This window comes from Anabrus simplex, chromosome 6, assembly GCF_040414725.1.
Source record: "Anabrus simplex isolate iqAnaSimp1 chromosome 6, ASM4041472v1, whole genome shotgun sequence".
Classification (NCBI taxonomy): Eukaryota; Metazoa; Arthropoda; class Insecta; order Orthoptera; family Tettigoniidae; genus Anabrus; species Anabrus simplex.
The window spans coordinates 265,581,558-265,607,402 of record NC_090270.1 but is presented as its reverse complement, the minus strand read 5'-3'; the positions used below and the strand labels follow the sequence as shown (position 1 = coordinate 265,607,402).

The 25,845-nt window shown below is 40.5% G+C and overlaps 1 protein-coding gene and 1 pseudogene across 1 annotated transcript in view; one reads left to right on the top strand and one right to left on the bottom strand.

The window, feature by feature from the left end:
* The first annotated feature begins 2,248 nt into the window (after positions 1-2,248).
* LOC136875968 (hippocampus abundant transcript 1 protein pseudogene) lies at positions 2,249-3,757 on the top strand (annotated as a pseudogene).
* Positions 3,758-22,114: 18,357 nt separating this feature from the next.
* Positions 22,115-25,845, bottom strand: part of hoka — a 50,033-nt gene continuing 46,302 nt past the window's right edge. Inside the window, exon 3 of the mRNA XM_067149289.2 lies at positions 22,115-24,462. Coding sequence (XP_067005390.1) covers positions 24,314-24,462 — 149 coding nt within the window. The 3' untranslated portion in view covers positions 22,115-24,313. The remainder of the gene's footprint in view (positions 24,463-25,845) is intronic.

Below are 25,845 nucleotides of genomic sequence, written 5' to 3'. Positions count from 1 at the left end.
ACCGAATCGCTCCCTCGAATAATTAAATTTACCTTCCTCGTTGCCTACGTTATAATACAAGGCCTGGAAATAGAGCCCGTAAACGCTATGGAAGTGCTTACACTGAAGTTCAATGCCGGGCCGCTAGGATCGCTATCTTGCCCCCTGTCTACCAGGCTCGCGCCTTTAAACGTGTTCATTAACTGAGTTGGTTGTGAATGTATTATGTATTTGTCTGACGTTAAGCATTCGCAGTTCCAGTCATGGTTTATTTACGAGAAATTAAAGGTAGTGGAATTTCGTTTCACAAGTTTCCAGTGAATGTTCAATGTTCGAAACATTATACAGAGTAAGTATTACGCATGAGATACGACTTCAAGCTGATCGAAGTAGGCCTCTGTTCCTAAGTTTTGATCCGAGTTACGTCATAAGAATCGGGCGATCCCAAAATTTGTCACTGGACTTTTTTTAAACTATGCTACCGTGACCGGCAATCATTTGAGAGGCATCTTCAAACTCAGAAATCTTAAATTAGGAAACCAACGAGGAAAATAATTTGCCCAACAAATTTCACGAAAATGAATGTAGCAAGAGCTAAAAATATTGTATTTTCCCCTGAAACAATCTCCGGTTTGTAAAGTATATGGAGGTGGTTTTGTCCCGAGAGCATAACATACAGTTTAAAATAAGCCATTTGATTTATGGAGCATTTTATTCAATTGTTCAATGCGCATAACGTCTGCAACACCTCACATGGGACATATTCAGGAACGAGAACAAACGAGCATCTTTTAACCGGGCGAGTTGGACGTACGGTTATGGGCGCACGGCTAAGAGCTTGCATCCGGGAGATAGTGTGTTCGGATCCCACTGTCGGCAGCCCTGAAAATGGTTTTCCGATTTTGACACCAGGCAAATGCTGGGGCTGTACCTTAATTAAGGCCACGACCGCTTCCTTCTAACTCCTAGGCCTTTCCTATCCCATCGTCGCCATAATACCTACTTGTGTCGGTGCGATGTAAAGTCTCTAGCAAAAGAAAGGCATCTTTTAGTACTGAAGATGAACTCCTCAGTTGGTTAATTAATGATTTCCTGTCATATATTAAGAAACTTAAAATGCATTCAGAGAAAGTAAAAAAGAATCATGAGAGAAATGTATCAGGCATAGATCTTGACTACCCAGTCCACTGTGGCCTGCGTAAAATACCTCATAAGTATACATTTGCATTATGCATTGATGAGGAACCTAACGAGCTCTTCTTCAGCTACCTAAGACGCCAAGCGGAATACAATGACATTATGGTTCGTGTGGCAAAAGAAAAAACATACTGTAAAGGCTGTTTAGAACATATCTGTTCTCCAGCTACTCAAAGTCCAACATTGTGTCTTATTTGTTTTCAAGATCGAGAAGCCCTCAAGGTACCGAAAATCGTCTGTGGCACTTCTGCAGTGAACGACGGAATTTGTCACTTCCGCTACGCAGTACTTGTCCCGAAGAGAGTTACTAAAAGGTGTGCGTTTATTTTTTCGAAAGACATCTTCAACAGTGAAATTAAGTGTGGAAAATGTAAAGGCGACAAACCACCTCTTTTTCTACTATGAAAATTTCTGAGACCTCTGTTAGACAACATTACTTTGAGCCACTCAAGTAGAAGAGAGAAAGTTTTGAAACTTGATAAGAAGCCCCTCAGAAGGAAAGTTTTGAAACTTCAATGGCATATCCAAGCCAATGCAGCACCGCTCTATAAATAAAGTACTGTCAATACTCGCAAACACATTCAGTTCTTTTTATTTAGGATATACTTTACTTATTGACATATACGGCCATGCGAATACAAGGAGGCAAGACCGCGATCCTAGTGGCTGAATGGTGAACTAGGAAGCAACCCGTTTCCACGAGTGCATTTCAAGGCCTTGACCTTCCTACAGCGCTACGCGGCGGCAAACTGACCGAAGTTTTCCGAAGTGCTCCGATTATTTTCTTACAGCGCTATGCGGCAAAACACGAAACTATTGCTCCCTCAAGAACAGCTTGACTCTTGTGTTATTAATTAACGCGTAGCATGACGGACATGTAATCTCCTGGGTACCGGTATCGTTTTCATGGTCGGTGCCCGTCGATACCGTAATCTAAAATGGCGTTCATTAATATATCAATCTCTTTGATTATAGCTATTTTGTTGATTCAATGTAAATAGTGAACATGTCAAGTCTATCGTGAGTTTATATCGGGTTAAAATAAGAGTGAAGTGGATAGATCGAAGTGAACATGACTGCGAAAGTGTCAAAGAAAGTGGTAGGAATGATAATAAGAAGCAGGAAAGCAATAATGAAAGATGGAGTAATGACAACGTCTGGAATTGGAGAACCTAGTGTTTGTCATGCTTTGATAGTTATTTTCCTCGAGTTCTTTGCTTGGGGAATGCTTACAATGCCTATGATATCGGTCCTCAATGCGACTTTCCCACATCATACATTTTTGATGAATGGGCTCATAATGGGCATTAAAGGATTTCTATCTTTCTTAAGTGCACCTCTCATCGGAGCACTTTCTGATATCTGGGGGAGAAAGTTCTTTTTATTGGTGACTGTATTCTTCACATGTGCTCCAATTCCACTCATGTCAATTAATACATGGTGGTTTTTTTCTATGATCAGTATATCTGGTGTATTTGCCGTCACGTTCTCTGTTGTTTTTGCGTATGTGTCTGATGTCACCGAAGAACATGAACGCAGCCTCGCATATGGTTATGTATCTGCCACTTTTGCAGCAAGTATGGTCATCAGTCCTGCACTGGGAGCATATATAATGGATGCTTATAATGAAAGCCTAGTCGTAGCATTGGCTACTTCCATTGCGATTCTGGACGTCTTTTTCATTCTTGTAGCTGTTCCTGAATCTCTGTCGGAGAAGATTAGAGCGTCTTCGTGGGATGCACCTATTTCATGGGAACAAGCTGATCCATTTGCTGCTCTCCGAAAAATACGTAAAGATCATAGAGTTCTGATGGTGTGTGTTACAGTATTTTTGTCATATTTACCTGAAGCCGGACAATATTCTTGTATATTTGTCTATCTTAAATTAGTGATGAATTTCAGTGTGGTCATGGTAGCTTTGTTCATTGCTACAATAGGAATATTGTCTGTGGGAGCTCAGATTTTTCTAGGCTTCATGATGCGTTCACTTGGTAGTAAACATACCATCATGGTTGGATTACTATTTGAAATGCTGCAACTAATGTGGTATGGCTTGGGTTCCCATACCTGGATGATGTGGGCTGCCGGAATCCTTGCTTCGATATCTAGCATCACCTATCCAGCCATCAGCGCTTTCGTGTCAATGCATTCTGATGCTGATAAGCAAGGCTTAGTACAAGGGATGATTACTGGTATGCGAGGACTTTGCAATGGGCTAGGTCCTGCCATGTTTGGTCTGATTTTCTATTTGTTCGATGTAGACCTGAATGAAGATTCGAAAACGAAAGTTGAGCGATCTCTTTCATCAAGGGATAATGATACTGATGGTCTAGTGGTTGATGCCATGCACTCCCTTGTTCCAGGACCTCCGTTCATATTTGGATCATTCCTTGTAATCTGTGCCCTTTTGGTAGCTTCTATTATTCCGGATGATGGATTAACTGAAGCAAACCTACTCAGTAGTCCTCGCCGACAGTCAAATTTGTTAATGAAAGTTCACTATGAAATGGAGCATAGTAAAAAACATGACAGCATTAACCCACTTTCACCCTTGCTAGATAACTCAGACATCTTATTGTGACACGGTGGCTTTCGTGTCTTAGCATATATCCCATTCTGTACTACTGATGTGAAAAAGCGCCTACATTACAACAAACATTAACATAAAAGGAGTTCGATTTCGAATTTCTTGTTTCTTTTCAATGTTGAAAGAACGAAATGTTTGTAAATCTTATTATTGTTTAATTTTGTTACGCTCAGTTTTATTTTTCCTTTTAGGGCATTTACTTTTCTAATGAAGTGGATATAACTCCACATATTTCTAGGATCCAGAAGGAAATGTCCAAACTTATTTCCTTTACTGTTTTATTATAAGAAGAGGACCATGATATGGAATACAGTACCACTCTTCACATTAATTGTTAAATGCTAATCAAATTTTTAAAGCATTTAAATGGTGATACTACCAGCTCGTATCAAAGTGAAATATCTCAAACTGACGAAATCATATAACGGTAAAAATAGGACGTCACTCTATATTTATTCCTTTGAGATGTTTTATAACTTGACTGTTGGAATGAGAGCAAGAAATAAATTATAATATACTGTGCTGGGAATCTCTGTTATATTTTGTTCAGTTTCTGAGAGAATTTGTTTCTATAACTTAAACAAAGAACTTGTTAAACAACAATCTTACCCTGTGGGTGGGGGTGGTAGAATAACATCCAAGGTATCCCCTGCCTATCGTAAGAAGCGAATAAAAGCTGCCCTAGGAGCTCTTAACTTGGGAGATGGGTTCGTGACCACGGGGCCAGCACCAGCTGGGTCTGGTAGCGGTGGTGATTATTATTGTAAGAGGATGTACAATTAGGCAACTTTCCTTTTTTAACAAGGAAAGGGTTTGATCATTCAAAGGGCGTGAAATTGAAAGAATCCCTAAGTCACGAAAGCCATCACCGTCGGGGTCGAAAGCGATCACGAGTTGAGCAAAGGAGGTCGGATAGAAAATATATAAGTGAAGAGACTGTCACAAATAAATGGCAACAATATTAGACTCAACTTGGGCCCCCTTGGTGCCAAGCCCACGCTCCAGAGTTGAGTGCCCCTGGGGTTAACCCTTTTAAGTGATCATTTACGACAGGCAAGGTACACCGTGGATGTATTTTACCGCCCCCCACCACCACCACCACGCACAGACAGTGCGGTGATTTTACGAGGAATTAGACTGAGCAACCATCCTGTCTTAACAAACTAAATATTCTATTAGTGTTGTGAGAGTCGAATATTTCAACTCGTTTAACTCGATTAAACTCGATTCACTTTTTGCAGAAACTTTAGTGAAGACATCGCTTGTTCGCTCGAATAGGTCAGAGATATGAAGTAGCCCGAATAGTCCTGAGTGCGATCAAGTGCTTTCCGTTCATTGAATGGTGCGTAATCTAAACAAGAAACCAGTTGTTAATTTTCTTTCACAAAGTATTGAGACATTTTACTTTAGTTTTGGTATGTATATTATAGAATTGGTGTTCTTTACAAGGAGTTGAGACTATTAGTTGGTTTTCGTACATTTTGAAAACAATCCTCAATCTTTGTTCTTATTTATTAAATGTTTTCCCTCAGTTGTCAGTCGGTGTTAATCTAAAATACACGTGATTTCTCGAAGAATATGCATTATTACTGCTTGAATACTGTGAATATGATTACTTTCATTTTCATGTCTTAAATTAGCAGCCTGTATATTCATATTCGTAATGTGGATTCGAGTAAACTTTGCGAATACAAAAAATAATTCGAGTTCCCCTCACTCACATTACAATGGTCTCTCTCTCTCTCTCTCTCTCTCTCTCTCTCTTATCCAAACTCGAGGTGGTAGAGTTCGAATACGAATACATACCAAATGTATGTATGCCCAACTCTTGTACCATTTCTCTACGGGGTCGGGTATGAAATGAGATGAATCTTCGTAGCGAGTTTTACGATTGGATGCCCTTCCCGACGTCAACTTCATCAGAGGAGTTAATGAGAAGAAATGAATGAAGTGATAAATGATAGTAGGAAGGGAGAGGGTGAAACCCGTGTCGACACATAGCCTTCTCCTGGGGAATAGCACCAAGAGATTTGCTGAAGGCTCAAAGTCCCCATTCGACGGACGAATCACCATCAACGGCGTCATATGCCCTCAACCCATATGAGCACTGCGGAGAGGTTTGGAATTCAATCCAGGCTTTAGGCACGTAATCTAGTGATTAGAAATTGTATACCAGTGCCTCTGCTGTCGTGCCGGCCAACATTCTGGTGGTGAAATGTTTTCAGATGTGTCAGATCAAATATACTTGACACGTTAACGATCATGGCCACCAGGCTAGCATCTCCAAACTACATGTCAACAAAAATTAAATATACTGTATATTCAACGAATGAATTTGAAAACGAATGGCAAGATAGATTCACGAATGATATTAAAAACACCGAAATTGGCACTATCTCATTAAAAGGAAATACAAGTTTGGTGATCAACAGAACACCTGACATTTAGATGGTAGCGGAGTCTGGTATCGCTTCAACTTCTATTGCCAGCCTCCTCACGTTCATCTTTCCTTGTTCACCGCTTGTTCTCTTTCGACCCGGACTGTTAGGTTTGCGAGGTCTAAGGAATCTTCTGTTTGACGCCATCCGTGGGCATTTCCTTTCTTTTCTGATACCCTTATTCTTCGAAATATCGATTCGCTTCCATTTCCTTCTAATTAGTGTTAAGACACCATGGTTGCCTAGTTGTACTTAATCCAAAGAGAGTAATCATCATCACTACCACCATTATTTCTCAAGAACAATTTAGGTCCGGCTCCCTGACTGATTTAACAGCTTCGAGGCCTTCGGATTAGAGGGTCCCGTGTTCAATTTCGGGCTGGATAGGAAATCTTAACTGCGTCTGGTTAGTTCCTTTTTCTCGGGGACTGGAGTCTTTTTCGTCCTAATGCATTCCTCTTCATCTACACTCAACACACCACACTACCGTCCACTACAGAAACACGCAATAGTGAATATATCTCTCTGCATAGGGTTGGCGTCAGGAAAGACATACGACCAAATAACAGGCACGCAGAGATCTGAAATTTTAAACACAGGTAGATGGAAGGAGTCCAAATGCACCTCGAAGCCGGATTTTTAATTTTCGCTTTCATTGGTGAGTTATAAATGAAAAACCGGCAGGAAACGTGTGCTAGGATATGACCATTCATCGTGCTGTCACAAGGATTAAATGTATAGATTCACTGTCGCTAGGCAACGTATATAGGATAGGCAATACAAGTCAAATAGCCATTTTAAGTCAATGGCATAATAATAATAATAATAATAATAATAATAATAATAATAATAATAATAATAATAATAATAATAATAATAATAATAATCGTATGGCCTCAGATACCGTGCGCAGACATTTCAATTTGACGCCATCTGGCTGTCTGCTCGTCAATTTCGACGTTACGTTTTACTCTAGGCTCACTAGAAGGCAGACCGAGTAAACCGAAACTCTCTTGGGCGTCTATGGCTGAGATAATTCTGTCGAGTAAACACCAAATGTGTCACCAGAGATCTTTTACATGCCGACATCGTACGACATGGAGTGTTGAATGGACTTTTTTCCGCCCTTCAAAAATCCGACTACCTCTGCCGGGTTTGAACCCGCTCTCTTAGGATCCGTAGGCCGACACTTTACTACTGATCCACAGAGGCAGCTAGTCAATGGTATAGGAAGCCACTTTCGCTCCTCGACACGAGGAGCCATATTCAGTACCTACGTAATATCCGGAATTGTTTGTCTGTGTGGATGTGTGCAATGTCCAGCCAAATCTATGGCAAGCAGAGATCTGAAATTGTTAACAGAGGCGTATTCTTAGATGAATATACATTTCCATTTATTTAGAAACAACCTGCTGTATTTCCAGTATGTACAAGGTAAAACATACGGTATAAAATTTTCTGCACAGTTCTATTAACTGAAGAAAACTCTAAATTATAAAGAAACAGTATAATTAGTGTGACATTTCTGAGCTGTAGCTGTAGAGGTGGTGTCTCAGGATCTTGATGGAACCTCGGAGGACGAGAGTCACAATTTCGGGGATAAGTTTCATTGGAAGTTGGAAGCGCTTCCACGTGGCGACCAAGTGACGAGGTATGGTACCACGAGCTCGTTTCAATTATTTATTTCAGGAATGAAAACCTACAACCTGTTTTCCAGTAATTGACCAGGTCAGGGATGGAATTAATGAAGCCCCCATCTTGCGGCGAGGATAGGAATTGTGCCGGCTGCCGAGGCGTGTCGCACTCCTCTGGGGCAATGATTAATGACTGACAGATGAAATTAAATTGGAGAGTGTTGCTGGAATGAAATATGACAGGGAAAACCGGAGTACCCGAAGAGAAACCTGTCCCATCTCCGCTTTGTCCAGCACAAGTCTCACATGGAGTGACCGGGATTTGAACCACGGAATCCAGCTGTGAGAGGCCGACACGCTGCCGCCTGAGCCACGGAGGCTTTTATTTATTTCATATTTACCCGATATTCATTTCATTCCCTTAAAATGTTCAGGCATAGCTGTGTCAATGAGCAATTCTTGCTCCAAGAAATGAAACTGTGAAAGTCATCAGCAAGCAGCTGTTACAAGAATTACCCGGTGTTCTACAAATTTACAAGTCTATCGATTCTACTTGTAGGCCTAATACAGATGAGGCGCTCAATTACACGACAGAACTTTTGAACAACTTGGAGGCTCCTGGAATACTCTCGAACATTTTGGAGCTGAAGATTGTGGCACCGATTATCCTTGTCAGGAATATGAATCCTCCTTCTCTCGGTTATGGAAGACGACTCTCAGTCAAGAAACTGATGCCGAATATTATTGAAGCCACCATCAGGACTGGACATGCCGCGGGAGAAATATTATTCATTCCTGGGATTCAAATCATCCATTCAGATATACTATTTCAGTTTAGACGTCAGCAATTGTCCGTTCGTTTGAGTTTCGCTATGTTCACCAACAAGGCTCAAAGGCAATCGCTTTAAAGTTGTAGGAGTCGATCTTCGGAAACCGTACTTACCCCATGGTTAGAGGCATGATTTTTTCGCATTAATTTTTGAACGATTTCGCGAGAAGGGTGCTAATTTTCGCGTTATTTCGCGAAATAGGTATTGCCGATATCGCTTTAATTTCGCTTTAATGAAATTCTAATATATATCGTTAAAGGTTTCATTACTATCACTGATCGTTGATTGTTGAGGTTTAACTGATAGACTGTACATACCTGGTACATACTTTTGAAGCCATTTTTCGGACTGCAGGGTCGTCTACCTTCTCCAGCGGGATGTTGGCTTTGAGTAGCATCGCTGTTGTTTCGTGAATAAATTCTATTTTTTCACTCTTAGCTTTCTTTTGCATATCTAATGAGAGTTCTATTGTTGCCTGGCGTTTCACTGTTGGAGTGCTAAATTTACGTTCTGAATGTTCCTTATTTTTGAAACAATGTTTTGAGACGGTATCTTTTTTCTCCCACTCGATACGAACATTACAAAATTTACACATTAAAATATTGTTTTCCGAAATGTATAAACCTTCACTCGCAAACTGTTTAGCTCTACTGTGCACCGTAACACTTGTCGAGCGTCCCATCTTCGCTACTGTCTGTGATCACTTTCTTAATTTTACCTTTTACCTGGCCACGAAGCCGAAATACACCAGTCAGTTCTGCTGCTTGTAGACGTCATTAGGGATTCCAGGATTGCACAATGCCGTGAAGAGACAGGCTGGGATGGGATTACCAGTTACCACAAGAAGAACATTCCAAACATTTCGTTTGGCAAGAATCCTGGAGCCAACCCCTTTTCTTTGATGCCATGTCTTAGAGATTTTCCAGAACATTAATGATAACATATTTCTTTCCTGTTAATGAATCTTTCTTCGCTCTTCCTTTCCTTTTCATACATAATCTTGGAACAAAATGTCAAGTTCGTTATTCACTACAGATTTCGCTGTAATATCGCGCTTATCGCGAAATAATTTAATTTCGCTTTAAAATGGCCTTATCGCTTTAATTCGCTTTAATTAGCGAACATAATATCCATATTTTCTTAACCAGAAACATATGATTCGTAAAGATATCGCAAAATCGCTTCAAAACATTTTTTGTAGCATTTATCGTTAATGCGAAAAAATCATGCCTCTAACCATGGTCAACTGTATGTGGGTTGTTCAAGAGATGGAAAGGCAAACACTCTATACATCCTAGCTCCAAATGGAAGGAAATAATGTAGGAATAATGTTTATAAATAATTTAATTAATGGAATTTACGTAAAAACGATGTGTGTTAATTAATGTTTTTATTTTGCTTTTAAATAAAAGGTTTAAAAGGACCTAACGGCTGAATTAATAAACGCGGGCGAAGCGGCTACATGCTAGTACGACCACAAAACAGCGCCCGCGTCTCCACCAACCTGTGAGAAGAGCAGTTGAAGGAGAAGACTGTAGGAGGAGTGAAAGAATGTATCTGATTTGGAAGCAGGCTACGCACAACTGGCCGTGAGGGAAATACTCTTCGTTCAGTTTCAAGTCAAAGGTCAAAGGTTGGGAGGATCTGTTATTATGATCTGTTCATAGTCATGAGTCATTGCGAAAAGCACTGACCGGGAGCTGAACAGTGTTATGCGGACGTGGGGACATGAGGAATGGAGACATTATCTTCGCCCATATGCATGGTTAATTCCGTGTGAGATACTGTGTACAAGATCCGTTTCCCCTCGATCTCATGTGCCGGTAGACCAGAAGCAATGATTGGATCCAGGCATTCTGCTGCTTCGTCTGGACAGGACAGAGTTGATGGGGCCGCTTTCAATCCCTGTGGGAGGGGATGGTAGAATACATCCACGGTACCCCCTACCTGTCGTAAAAGGTGACTAAATGGGGGCCCAGAGGCTTTCTTTTGAGAACGTGAGTTTCCAAAAATGGGTCCCTCGCCTGAGTCTGACATTGCTTCCACTCACTTGTATCAGGTTCCTCGCCTTCATCTTTCCTGTGTGACCTCACTTGGTCAGTTTGTGTTATTTTCTGAGCCTGACGGCATTACGTTTCCGATGCCTAGGGATTCTTTCATTTTCGTGCCTTCGTGGCCCTTGTCTTCCTTTGGGCGCTATCTTCATTTTTCAAAGTGTTGGGCCTCTTCCAATTTTTTCCTCTGATAGTGTTAATAACCACCACCACCACCACCACCACCACCACCACCACCACCACCACCACCACCACCACCCACCACCACCACCACCACCGCGGCGGCGGTGTTAGGTTTCACGAGGCCTATGGAATATTTTTCAAACCTTACATGTCCTTTCTCTTCCTTGTCTTCGAAGAGTGAGACCTCTTCCTTTTTCTCCTCCATTTAGAGCTGAGGGGATTATTATCTTATTGCACTTACTCTTAAAACAAAGGTCATCACCGTCTTCAAAATCCATTCCTGTCCTTTTCTCTCCACTTTTTCAATCACCATTGATCTGCATTTAGGGCAGTCGCCCAGGTGGCATATTCCCTATCCGTTTTTTACCTAGTCTTAAATAATTGCAAATAACTCCCTGGGTAAATTATTTCAATCTCTAACTTCTCTTCCTATAAACGAATGTTTGCCTAATTTTTCCTCTTCATATTGTGATCTTTCCTATTTTTAAAACACCACTCAAACTTATTTGTCTATTGATGTCATTCCACGCCATCTCTCCACCGACAGCTCGGAACATACCACCTAGTCGAGCAGCTCGTCTCCTTTCCCCCAAGTTTTCCCACACCAAGCTTTGTAACATTTTCGTAACTCTACTCTTTTGTCGGAGATCGCCCACAACAAATCGAGCTGCTTTTCTTTGGTTTTTTTTCAGTCCTCGAATCAAGTAACCCTGGTGAGGGTCCCCATACAAAGGAACCATACTCTAGTTGAGATCTTACCAGAGACTCATATGCCCTCTCCTTCACATCCTTACTACAACCCTTAAATACCCTCAAAACCATGTGCAGAGATCTGTACCCTTTATTTACAATAGCGTTTATGTAATTACCCCAATGAAGATCTTTCCTTATATTAACACTTAGGTACTTACAGTGATCCCCATAAGGAACATTCAACCATCAACACAGTAATTAAACCTGAGAGGACTTTTCTTGTTAGTGAAACTCACAACCTGACTTTTAACCCCGTTTATATTCATACCATTGCCTGCTAATATAGATGTTGATTCCCGTAGGGAATCTGAAATATTTGTCTCGAATGAGTAAATTTATAATACCAATATAAATGGTCTGTTATTGGACATTATAAATTTTCCATCTCACAAAACTGTTGAGGTCTTTTTGCAGTTGCTTGCAATCTTGTAACTTATTTATTACTCTATATCAGAGGTGCTCAGCTGGGCTCCCGTTGAGGCTAGACTGGTGCGGCCGGGCTGGCGTGACGTAAATGCGGGCAGCTTACATAACAAGCATACGTCACAGTGAAGCGAGAGAGCGAACACACTTTGCAGGGAAGGGAGGTAGGTAGCTTTGACATTCACTTGTGATTCCGAAGCTCTCCTCCACCACTCAGCGAAATGCTGATTGGGGTGCAGTATTTAAAACAGAGTGCTTTAGTCGCAAAAAAAAAAAAAAAAAAAAAAAATAACCTGATCTTTCCAAGATATTCCTGATTGATTTATACTGCCCTCGATATAAACAGTCAGTTCTTTTTTTTTTTTTTTTTTACATTTATTCATTAAGGAAGACTGACACGTTATATATTTTTGTTACAATCTACGAAGGTACAGGGTTTAAGCGTACAAGCTTCGTTGTGTTGTGTGACATTCTCTGTTCATGAATTTCTGAAAAGAAAAAAAAAGTATTTAAAATTTAACAGGCGTTCAAAGATAATAGGTATTTCTAAATGGCGAGAGGGAGTTTCATATATACAATATATAATAGGCTATATACAATATGCCCTTAAATAAATAACCAAACCGATGTTATTCGCGGTAACAACCACAAGCCAAAGCTTATCCACCGTAACTCCGTATTATATTAGAAATGTTTCTAAAGTACATCTTAAAATGTAATAATGAAAACTGTAATTCATTACGTACGTTATAAAAATGTTTGAGGTTATAGGTCAACTCTCCTCCTCCGGTCAAAATACATAAACTGCAATGAACGTAAATAACTTATACAACGTAAGTTGAAAATGACGTGGATATCTTCCCTCTTTGTTTCATTATTTCCTGCCTCCATTTCAAACTCCGGTATCGCTGCAGTGATCGAGAGTGACTGCTGTGCTGGGCGCCCGCGGGACGGAGTGCCCAGCGTGAGCACCTCTGCTCTATACTTTATATATACATTATATATTACATATTACACTAGCAACATACCCGTGCTTCGCTACGGTATTATACTGAAATTTATAATTGAATGCTTAACGTTTTATATATAATCCGCCGAAATTCGCGATCTGACTTGTTTTCTGAGAGATTACGGCAAAGTTCCTTCCAGTTTTCAATATTTCCAACAATCGATTTTGTACTTTCCGGGCTAGGTCCAGGTATTCCACCCGGACAGTTGGGTCCCTAAATCTTTGCCATATTTTCCTATAAGCATTTTAAATATGGATCAAATCTTTGAGGAGATCCGGCGTGGTGTCGTCTTGGGTTCCTTGGCGGTATTGAAGCCGCGGCCGGACTGCATTCGTAGTCATTACCCGGCCAGGACCTGTTTTCAGCGCGGTCCGCACATTTTGACGACGGTCCAGAACATTATTATTATTATTATTATTATTATTATTATTATTATTATTATTATTATTATTATTATTATTATTATTATTATTATTATTAATGTTCTGGACTCCACAGCAAGATGCAAGACCGCTACTTGGCGATAAATTACATCTGCTGCCATTGGCATTGCTGACAATGTGACCAGCACCATTGTCGCGCGTAGGCAAGTGCGCGGGATTTCTGGCGATATGAATGATATACTTCCGTGCATTATTGACCTTATTATAAAGGTGAACAATTGCGTGGTCAATATCATTCCTATCGTTTATTTCAAATGTGTTAAAGTTTTTATTTATATGCCAGGAGAATCTACTGTAATCTAACTTTAAGTTCTCCAAAGGAAAAATGGCTCTTGAAAACGAACCCAAGAAAGATTAAAAAGGATCGGTTTATGATCAGAATAAGTACATTATGAACAGTAAAATTAATTGGTCTCAACTCCATTTTCACCCCACCGCCGTTAATTTACCCCCCCCCCAAATAAAGAAGGCGTTATGTTTAAAGGAGATTCCAAATACCAATGTTCACGTCTGAGATATAAGTATCCCCATAAAAAGAACTTCCTTTTTCTCACTTCCTTTCACACTCTCCCCCCTTAAGTGAATTATCCGGGAAAAATACTTGTTTCTTTAATAGTAAAGTGTCTTCTAAATACCAATTATCACTACTCTAGCATCCTCCGTTTCTGAGATATGTGTCCTCATAAAAGGAATTCAGCTCCTTTTCACCCTCGCCCCCAAGGGGATTTCCCCAAAAAACTCGTTTTTCATTGTTTTTAAAGGAGATCCAATTACCAATTTTCACGTCTGTAACAACTTTAGTTTTTATTAGATGCAAGTATTGGATTTTCCGAGAATACGTGTGTCTTTTCTTTTAAAGCAGATTCCAAATACCAATTTTCACGTCTGAAAAATCTTTCGTTTTTGAGATAGTATCTTCATACAAATAATTCAACTAATTTTTCAATTTCCCCCCCCCCCCACTGTAAGTGGATTTCCGAAAACAAGAAAATACGTATTTCTTTATTTTTAAAGGAGATTCCAAAACCAAATTTCACGTCTGTAACATCTTCAGTTTTTGAGATATCAGTATCCTAATAAAAATAATTCAACCCCATTTTCAGTCACTTTAGCCCCCTCCCCACTCAAGTGTTTTTTTCGAAAACAAAAAACAAAAAATACATGTTTCTTTATTTTTAATTAAGATAAAAATACTATTTTTGACTTCTGTAACATGTTAAGATTTTGAGATATACTGTAGAAATGCTCATTTTAAAATTTCACCCTCTTTTAGTTCCCCTTAAGTGGAGTTTCCAAAAACAAATCACCTATTTTTCTTTACTTTTACATGAGATTCAAAATACCAATTTTTATGTCTGTAACATTTTACGTTGTCGCTAATCGAAAGTGTGTGCGATATGGTGAAACGACGGGTGCGGCGCTGTGACCCAATGTCAACCACCACAGATGAACTATGGAACCAGGTGAATGTAGTATGGATGGCTATACCCCAGGACGCCAATCGCGCCTTATACGCGTCGATGCCATCACTCACAGAGTAAGTTAGCTGGGCCCATGGAGACCCAGTGCCTACTAGGCAACAGGACACATGCTAAATAATAATTTCGTATGGCTATTTCTAGCCGGGTGCAGCCCTTGTAAGGCAGACCCTCTGATGAGGGTGGGCGGTATCTGCCACGCGTAGGTATCTGCGTGTTATTGTGGTGGAGGATAGTGTCGTGTGGTGTGTGAGTTGCAGGGATGTTGGGAAAAGCACATATATACAACCCCCGAGCCACTGGAATTAACGAATGAAGGTTAAAATCCCCGACCCATCCGGGAATCGGACCCTGGACCCTCTGAACCGAAGGCCAGTACGCTGACCATTCAGCCAACGAGTCGAACAGGACATATGCTGAACCTAGGTGACTGAAATGCTAATCGTTTCTGAAGAACATACTAATGAACATGTCCTGTGAATATGAACTTCCTACCTCTAGTCTTTCAAGGTGTTCTGTTTTTAATGAACATGAGTGTATGTACGAAATAATATTAAAATATCGTTATTATGTTGTAATTTTAAGAAGATACGGTAATAACCTCGTCGAAATGTTGTAGAGCCTGAGTTGCAACTGTCGTCGATAGCACACTAGGCCCGTTTTGATAGACAAACTGGGTGACATAACCTAGAAATTGCACTTTGTATTATGTTTATTTCATACTTCTTCTTTCTTAATCCGGTTACCGTCCTGAGTTGGCTTTTCTCTCGGACTCATCGAGGGATCCCACCTCTACTGTCTCAAATGCAGTGTCTTGGAGCTTCTGACTTTGGGTCAGAAGGATACAACTGGGAAGGAGGACAAGTACCTCACTCAGGCTCCTTCACCTGTTAGCTGAACAGGGGTCTTGCGGGAGGATCGAAAGATTGGAAGGAATATACAAGGAAGAGGGAAGGGAGTGGCCGTGGCCTTAAGTTAGGTACCATCCCGGCATTTGCCCTGAGGAGAAGTGGGAAACCACGGAAAATCACATCAAGGGAGGCTGAGGTGGGAATTAAACCCCCTATACTCAGTTGACGTCCCGAGGCTGAGTGGACTCCGTGCCAGTCCTCATACCACTTTTCAAATTTCATGGCAGAGCCGCAAATCGAAACCAGGCCTCCGGGGGTGGCAGCTAATCGCACTAACCACTATACCACAGATGCGGATTGTTGTAACCAAGGTTGAGATTTACAAAACACAACTTTATTATTCGCTTCAAATGCAAAATACACTATTTACACAAATAAAAATGAAATTTAACTTGAAGCAAATGAATTAGGAATCTTGAGAAAGAGTCTATCTTTTGTACACTATATACAAGTTTACAGTATTTACATCCACTTCTATCTCGAAAAGATAGTCCTTGATATGAAAAGTCGATAGTCGAAAACTATCAGAAGTACTGACATAAATGTTTTGGAAAGTCCTTCCTTGCTGAGTTCATAAAAGCAAGTTCAATGTTGGAAGAATTCTTACTTGGCGAAACCAAGGGAGCTTGCATCAATTAAGGAAATATGACGGTATGTAATAGTATGACTGGATAGGGGCAGCGGAAGAGGAGCGGTGACCAGAGGTGAGACCTCGTACTGCCAGAAATTCAGTCCACCTGGTCGAAGCACATTTTCAAGAGGAGTAGCCTCCGTGCTCGACGTAGGGTGTATTCTGGAGCTGGACACCGGGGCAAGTGGGCATCCGGACTTTTTTTTTTTCTTCGGGGGGGCCCCCGAAGCCCGCTCCCCCCGCGTGACCAACGACTCAATCTACATGGCCTCCGACATGCTATTATTTCTAAGAAGAAGAAAGAGATAGCAGGGAAGAGTGGGAAGTGATACAAGGAGTATCTGCCGGTTTCCGAGTCAGACTCGCTACCACGGCAAAGGGGTCCCGGGTTTGATTCCCGGCAGGGTCGGGAATTTTAACCATAATTGGTTAATTCCCCTGACACGGGGACTGGGTAAATGTGTCGTTTTCATCATTTCATCCTCATCACGACGAGCAGGTCGCCTACAGGCATCAAATCAAAAGACCTGTACCTGGCGAGCCGAAGTCCTCGGACACATCCCAGCAATGAAAGCCATACGCCATTTTATTTCATCACAATAAAGGTTAGTTGCCGATTTTATTTTATCTCAATTTCACCTATGAAAGGTTATATACACTGCAGAGGGTGTTTTTAATTGCTTCTTTGACGGGCGGTGTCAAGGGTCGGTGTTCTTTGATTGCAATTACCTAGCACCTAGCCTTAGCAAGAAAGCGACCGTGCCGCATGCGACCCGTACCACTAGCGACCGGCGTTGACAACCTAGTTTTAATTTAAAAAGCAATGTCATCATCCAAGATAGGGTAAGCTAAATCAGAACAAGAAAAAGTTACAAATTAGGCCATACATTTATAGCACTGCTTCCTAGGTTGGGAATTACATTTTTCTTTGTTCTGTTCAAATAGCGAACTACTATAACCACAAACCGTGCACAACATGTAATTATGTACACTGAAATAGTCGTTGGTAAAAAAATAAAATTAAAAAATAAAAACATAAAAAAATGGCGTATGACATTTAATGCCGGGAGTGTCCGAGGACATGTTCGGCTCGCCAGATGCACATCTTTCCGAGCTCGATAGATGCAGTCGCTTAAGTGCGGCCAGTATCCAGTAATCGGGAGATAGTGGGTTCGAACCCCACTGTCGGCAACCCTGAAGGTAGTTTTCCGTGGTTTCCCATCTTCACACCAGGCTGTAGCCTACCTTAATTAAGGCCACGGCCGCTTCCTTCCCATTCCTAGGCCTTTCCCATCCCATCGTCGCCATAAGACATATTTGTGTCAGTGCGACGTAAAGCAAATAGCAAAAAAAAGAAAAGATGCACGTCTTTTGATTTGACACCTGTAGGCGACCTGCTCATCGTGATGAGGATAAGATGATAGAAACGACACATAATCTCAGCCCCTGTGCCAGCGGAATTAACCAATGATGGTTACCATTCCCGAACCTGCCGGGAATCGAACCCCTGTGACTAAAGGCGAGCACGCTAATTATTTAACCATGGACCCGGAGTCGTCGGTAAATACAGCCAATATAAATCTTTATGGAGAACAATCCCAACGACTGCGTGAAAGGTTTATAAATAATAATTAATGCGTACATTTCTACGTAGAAAGTTCAAATAAAACATGCATACATTATATCACATACAAAGGTAATATCTGAAACCAACTCAAGAACTCGTCGTTTAAAACTATATCACTGTAATATATAGTTTGGAATGTCATTAATAGAGATATTCCTCCTCAAGAGAAAACATAGATGGGTCATAAATAACGCAAGAAATATTTAAGGCGAAAACCGTAAGAATGCGGGGGGAAATGTACAATCAGGTAAATTATATTCTGGGTACTACAGTAACACAATAACACTACAATACTACAATAACAATAACACAAGTTCAGACGAGCTGCTCGACTAAGTGGTATGTTCCGAGCTGTCAGTGGAGAGATGGTCTGGGAGGACATCAGTAGACGAATAAGTTTGGATGGTGTCTTTAAAAGTAGGAAAGATCACAATATGAAGATAAAGTTGGAATTCAAGAGGACAAATTGGGGCAAATATTCGTTTATAGGAAGGGGAGTTAGGGATTGGAATAACTTACCAAGGGGTGTGTTCAATAAATTTCCAATGTCTTTGCAATCATTTAAGGAAAGTCTAGGAAAACAACAGATAGGGAATCTGCCACCTGGGCGACTGCCCCAAATGCAGGTCAGTAGTGATTGATTGATTGATTGATTGATTGATTGATTGATTGATTGATTGATTGATTGATTGATTGATTGATTGATTGATTGATTGATTGATTGATTGATTGATTGATTGATTGATTGATTGATTGATTGATTGATTGATTGATTGATTGATTGATTGATTGAACAAAGTTCTTGGGGATGCTGAAGCTCAGTCCCTATATTTTCGAGAAACAGACATGACAGAGCAGCATCTTCCTAAGTTCCTTTTGAAAAATTTACTTTGGGAAACTGGTGGTTTTTAGAACACGAAATATGGTGATGCATTTACGTTTTATCCTACAACATGCCCATGTACAGAGATCCGTTTCCATGTCTGGGAAAAGTTACCAAACAAGTTATCTCAGTGCGTTGCGTCACTGCCTGTTACGGCTATTTCGGGAGACGGCTGCGTTCGAATCCCCCGTCGGCCATCCTCGAAAATTTTCATTTCCAGCCAAACGCCGGGATGGTACCTTTCGCATGGCCACGACCACTTCCTTCCCATTCCTAGCCCTTACAATTACACCAACAGACAACACCCTCACACAGTAGTACATGTAGCTGACTCCCGTGGGGTGTACCGAGAATAGGAGGTACAGATCTGGCGAGCCGAACATGTCCTCGGACCTCCCGGCACTAAAAAAAGTCTTGAGCTCAAAAATAAAATTCGGTAACGTTCAAGGTAATCATAAGAAGTGGTAGCATTTATTCAGATACTCTGAAGTTTCGTGAGATCGTGTTAAAAAATCAAACCACATTCCAGTGTATACAGCATCGTAGGTAATTCATGCACCAAATTAAGAGAGTAGATCTTGGAGAGAGGATCACAATAACGTAATTTTCAACTCGCATGCTTGCACCGTTACGCTAAGACTTGGGAGAAAGGAAACGAGTTGCTCAAACAAGTGGTATGTTCCGAGCTGTCGGTGGACAGATGGTGTGGAATGACATTGGTAGACGAATGCGTTTGAGTGGTGCTTTTTTAAAGTAGGAAAAATCACAATATGAAGATTAAGTTATAGTCAAGAGGACAAATTGAGGCAAATATTCGTTTATAAGAAACTGAGTATGCTTTTGCTGGCGAGATGTAGTGTTTACAGTGCACTATACTTTTGGTACGGGCTAGAATTAATTTGTTACTTTCATTGACCTATCTCAGTCTCATTCTTGGCCTCGACAATATGAAAGTGACCGAGGTATGAGCGATGCTAGTACTGTAATGCCATTCCTTATGCAGCCAATCCCTGTTATGAATGATGTGAAAATATCGCTCGTAGGATCGATTGGTGCATGCATTTCAGTGGGCTTGGCAACTTTTGGCTCGGTGAGGAAAGCAACGAAAACGACCTCACTCCTCATTTCCTAGTATGCCTCTTCAGTGACGCCTAGGATATCTATGATGGCTGTTGGCAGAGCTGTGGAGGATCAAACCAGTCTTCGGGCTGAACATACACAAGAAACTGAGTTAGGGATCGGAATAGCTTTACCAAGGGAAATGTTCGATTCATTTCCAAATTCTCTGAAATAATTTAAGAACAGACTAGATAAACAGCCGATAGGCAATCTGTCACTCCGGCGATTCCGTAAATACAGACAGCGGTGACTGACTGACTGACTGACTGACAGATTGGTCGCATGCGGCACGATATCAGCGTGGTCGCATCCGACACAGTCGCTTCTGGCACGTAACCAGAAAGACATGTACTAATGTTTATTCTTTAATATCCATGAACTAGATACATCTTCCTTGAACATTTACAAGAATTCGTGTTATATTATTACGTGTCTGGTGTTCCACCAGAGTCTGTGTCAAAGAATCGTGTTGTTGGAGTACTGCGTGTGTACTGCCTTGGAGTCAGTGTGTTGTCGGAGTTGGTGTGAAGGAGTTGGAACAGTGTTAACCGTCGTTGTGAGGTGTATTGTAGTGGTGGTTACCACTGTTGGTTCGCTGCTGTTATATGACCGCTGTTTAGTTGTCAGTGATGAGTAGTTCACTGTGTGGAGCTGTCACGTTGACTGTAAGTTAATTGAGTTGACTGTGTTGATTGTGCGAGTTACAGACCTCATCTGGAGTCGAGCTAAGGAACAGTCGTCGTGCGTCGTGATTGATGACAGATTGTGTTTTCGAGCCTGTCTGCGTGCGACTATTGCGACGGAGCGTGTGGAGTCAAGTGAAAGAGAAGCCTGTTCCAGGTAAAGACTGCCCAGCTGAAGTCCTGTTGTGAGAGACTTGTGTCTCTAATTAGGGAATTGTTGTCATCAGTTCTGATATATAATTGTGTGCCCTAATTGGGCCACCCTGAATTAAATTAGATAGGTAAAGCAGACAGTATTTTATTCGTAACAATATTTTCAGCATTAAAATATATCATGATCGTCATCATCGAAGTTGTTTGTCTACCTCTTTGTCCCATTCCTTGATACGGGGTCGGGAATGAGGTGAGATGAAAGGATATGGCGTGTTTTACGGGGGATGTCCTTCCTGACGCCAACCTCATTTGAGGAGCTAATGAAGCTAATTAAATTGGGAAGGTGGAAGGAATCGCTTGTGACCCATCGGAACTGTCCCAGCATTTGTCTAGAAGTGAAAATGGCAAAACCACAGAAAAATATTCTGAGGACAGCCGACGTGGGGTTCGAACCCACGCGTTTCCTAAATGCAGAGCTTATCTCCATCGCCGTAGTGCGTTAACTCGCGCAGCCACTCCGCTCGGCATCATCATCATCATCATCTTCATCTATAATAGGCTCTTATTACTTCTGGACACAACTGTTACTGTCAATGTGAGAAATTGACGAACAAATTCAATTAATGGCGTTTATTTTATATTGCTTTATGTTTCAAAATGTAAAAAGAAAATTCAAATGTTCAAGGAGGGCGTTCGCCACTGACTATAACTATGATACTACTACTACTACTACTACTACTACTAATAACAATAATAATAATCAAAAGAAGAAACATGTATTATTAAATTATCCTTCCACCAACCGAAGGCTACTATGTACAAATCATACAAAAAATGGGGTAAAGAAATGGAAAACATTTTTTAAATGACAAAATATTATGTTATCTAAACGTAAAATTATCTTTTTCCTAGTGATACAAATGATTTTTCACATTTCAAAGCGATCCGTTGAGATTATATAGGATCACTCGCTTGATGAATGGATTGTACTTCCTACAGAACTTCACAAAGTAGGAATTGTTCCTCGGGCTACGATCATCAAAGAAAAAACTTAACCCAATGTTAAAAATGACAAGTTGAAATGAGAATAATAGAAAATAGTTTGTTCAAGCTTTATTATAAAACTATTAAATGTACCGTACAGTATTTTAACATTCCAGCATAATATGATGTCTAAAGTCTAAATTACAAAAGCCAGTCGAATTTGAACAAAACAACATCGATTCTCTTGTTTTGCATATACATTATTATTACTATAGATTATCATTGTATTGGTTAACTGTTTGTAGATTTGTTTATTTTCTGCCTGCTCGCTCTGCGATACTTGATTTATAATCCTTTTCTACCCCCCTCCCCTCCATGGCACAACAGCCCCGAAGGGCCATGGCCTACCAAGCGACCGCTGCTCGGCCCTAAGGCCTGCAGATTACCAGTTGTCGCGTGGTCAGCTCGACGGATCCACTCGGTCGTAATTCTCGGCTTTCTTAGACCGGGGCCGCCTTATCACCGTCAGAGAGCTCCTTAATTGTAATCACGTAGGCTGAGTGGACCTTGAACCAGCCCTCAAATGCAGGTAAAAATCCCTGATCTGGCCGGGAATCGAACCTGGGGCCTCCGGGTAAGAGGCAGGTATGCTACCCTTACACTTCGGGGCCGGGCTTTTCTATACACCAGCACAGAATGTTACAGGTGACGAAATATGAACAGCCAACGCTTGTAATGTCATTCGGTTGAGAAGAAGACAAGATTTTTAGGTCTCAGGGCCATCTGAGGGATCTATCATACCGGAGAGAGTTGTTTAAGCTCCTTGTACACAAAAAAGTAGTAAGTGCATATGGCCTTTTACTAATGGCCATGAGCATATCCATTGTCACTTGCTCCAATTTGGAAAATAAGTTTCTTCATTTATACCAACTTCTAAATAAAACCTAATATTTTAAGAATGTGCGTCTGATAACATATAGTTAAGAGTTAAAAACACCTTGTAATTGCACAAGATTCATACGAAATTATTTTAATGACAACCCATTCAAGATGGAAATTATTCTAGGATTATGGTTTCGCATAACCCGGATCATACAAGGATAATCACTAAAAGTCCGTTTTATCTAAATAAAAGATCACCAGTTTCTAAAGAAACGGAAACCAAACAGCCAGATTTATTCCGGAAAAGGATTATTTTTCAAAATTGAGCCCAAACTGAGGAGAAGTGAAGGGAAACTAGAAATATGGCTTTTATGCAAATATGAACTGTCACAAAAATGGAGTTATATTCTAAAAACCTTATTACTTATACCTTTTGTTGAAAATATGTTTTTAAATTATTTATTCCTATATTATTTCCTGTCCAGGAATATTCAGTAAGTTACAAAAACTGAACACAAATTAGTATGTAAAACGATTCCTGAGTCGTATCAGTTTCAGAAAGCTAAACCTAACAAGTGACAATAGTTCAAAAACCATTGTCAACATTGCATTTGCCCAAGATTTGTGAATACGTCGCTAGATAACAATTCTTCACTCAAATTTTACATTTAAATAGTTTCTTGATAAAGTATTTATGGATGGGTAATATTACCAGCATCTCTGACTATACTATCTTTAAATGAATTTGAATTCTAGTGGAGCGAAACATTAAACTTACGGTACATCTCCGTAAACTATACACTGACCAGTTAGATAATTGATATGCTTTCTGCTTTATGTATTAGGGGGGGGGGGGCATAGTAATATGGAAGTTGATAATAATAAATTTTCACGTCCCTACAGCAACTATCGATCTCAACAGAAGTCAGAGTGTTGGAATTTTGCTCTCAAAATGAGATCTTTGACATTCTAGCACATCTAGGTTCATAAATCTCTCATAATTTAACCCCTTTCCCTTAAAATTATTCGATCCCGCAACTATGATTACCAGAGGGGAGAACCTAATTAACCATGCTTCATAGCTGATCTGTTACTTAGTTAAAATTTGCCAGCCTAGTTAAGAAAGATGTTCGCCGATTTTCAGATTTCTTTGGCAGCTCACAGGCATCACCTAATGTATCTTAATCAAATTAAATACAGGGAATAAAGTAACCTTATCCTAATAAAATTAAACACCATATTCTCATCCGTTACCACTGCTCTGCTGTTAATCAAAGGAGAGAAGATGTACGGTTATCACTTGCAACCGTTTTGTTATGAGCGTTGACTCAGGAAATAGAGAGCGATTTGTCCATAGTCACTAATTAAAACTGTACGCCAAGCAGTTTCTTATATTGAGTTCTTCTCTTTTCTCTCGGATGAATGATTCATTCAGACGTCGTTGGTGTTGGCTGGAGAGTAGTCGTTGGACGAACTGCCGAGTACGATCTTCCTCATGACGCCGTATATTATTCCTCCCACGATTATCATGCAGAAAGCTACTATCACTACGATGGACCAGGCAGGAATAGCATTTCCCCCTGTAACATAGGAAACCAAACATTTATATTTTATTAAAATGTAGAAAAATAAACATTTGCGATTCATTCATCCAGACAATCGGACTTCTGATGACAAAATGGCTTAAGAGACACAATATTCAGTTACATTACGTGGCCATTTTTTCTGTTACTTGTTTAACGTCGAACTGACACATTGAAGGTTACGGCGATGGAAGGATGAGAAAGGGCTAGGATTGGGAAGGTAGCGGCCGTGGCCTTAAATTAGGTACAGCCCCGGCACCTGCCTGGTGCGAAAATGGGAAACCATGGAAAACCATCTTCAGGGCCGCCGATGATGGTAATCGAAGCCACTATCTCCTGAATGCAAGCTCACAGCTGCACAAACCTAACCACATGGCTAACTCGCTCGGTGGAACCAGTTTTAGGGGCCAACGTACGTCACGGTCACTGGTCCCTTTTAGAAATATCAGAAAGGAAATTAGAGCATTTACATAAACGAATTAGAAAGGCAGTGGAAAAAGAATTCGGAGAACAGAATGGCTTTAGACAAGGACGGTCAACTATTCACAGTGAGGCAGCTACAAGAAGGGTACTATGAGTATGGAGTATGGTGATGGCCTTAATGACATAGAGAAGGCATATGATAGTGTCCGTGGTAACAAGATCTGGGAAGCTATGAGAGTAAAAGCAGTAAATGAGCAGATAGTGACAAGGGTGAAAAATATGTATGATGGAAGCGAAAACTGGCATATGGTATAAAGCAAGAAAGTGCTCTCTCGCCTCTAGTATTTATAGAAATGATGGATGATATAATACAGAAGGTAGTACAGACTATTCTGGAAAGAAGATTGAAAGCAGTGTTGTTTGCAGATGATCTACTAATATGGGGAAACAGCGAGAGGAAATTACAGGAAAAGCTAAATATATGGGAGGAGAGGTGTCATCTTATAGAATGAAGTTCTCGGCCCAAACGAGTGAAGTGCTGGTAACGACACGAAACAAGAACTGAGCGTATAATGTCATGGCATTGGGACGGAAACAGTTGAAAAGAGCTGAAAGATTTAAGTACCTGGAAAGTGTAACTGAAGAAAATGGAGGAAACAGGATGGAAATCAATGAAAAAGGGAGGTGTGCAAATGGAATCTTGAAGAGTGTGAGAGGATTGATACGGAGCAGGGATGTATCACAGATATATAAAGGAATGATCTACAAGACTTATTTTGTATCAATGTTTAAACGAATTTCGCACTTGTAGGTTTTCTACGCTACACGGAAAGCATAAAATCATAGATATGTCCTTGGGCTTAGAACGAAAGAGAGCGTGTACACATTCTCTGGTTGTTCCCCTCTTAATAACCTATTTATTTATTTATTTATTTATTTATTTATTTATTTATTTAT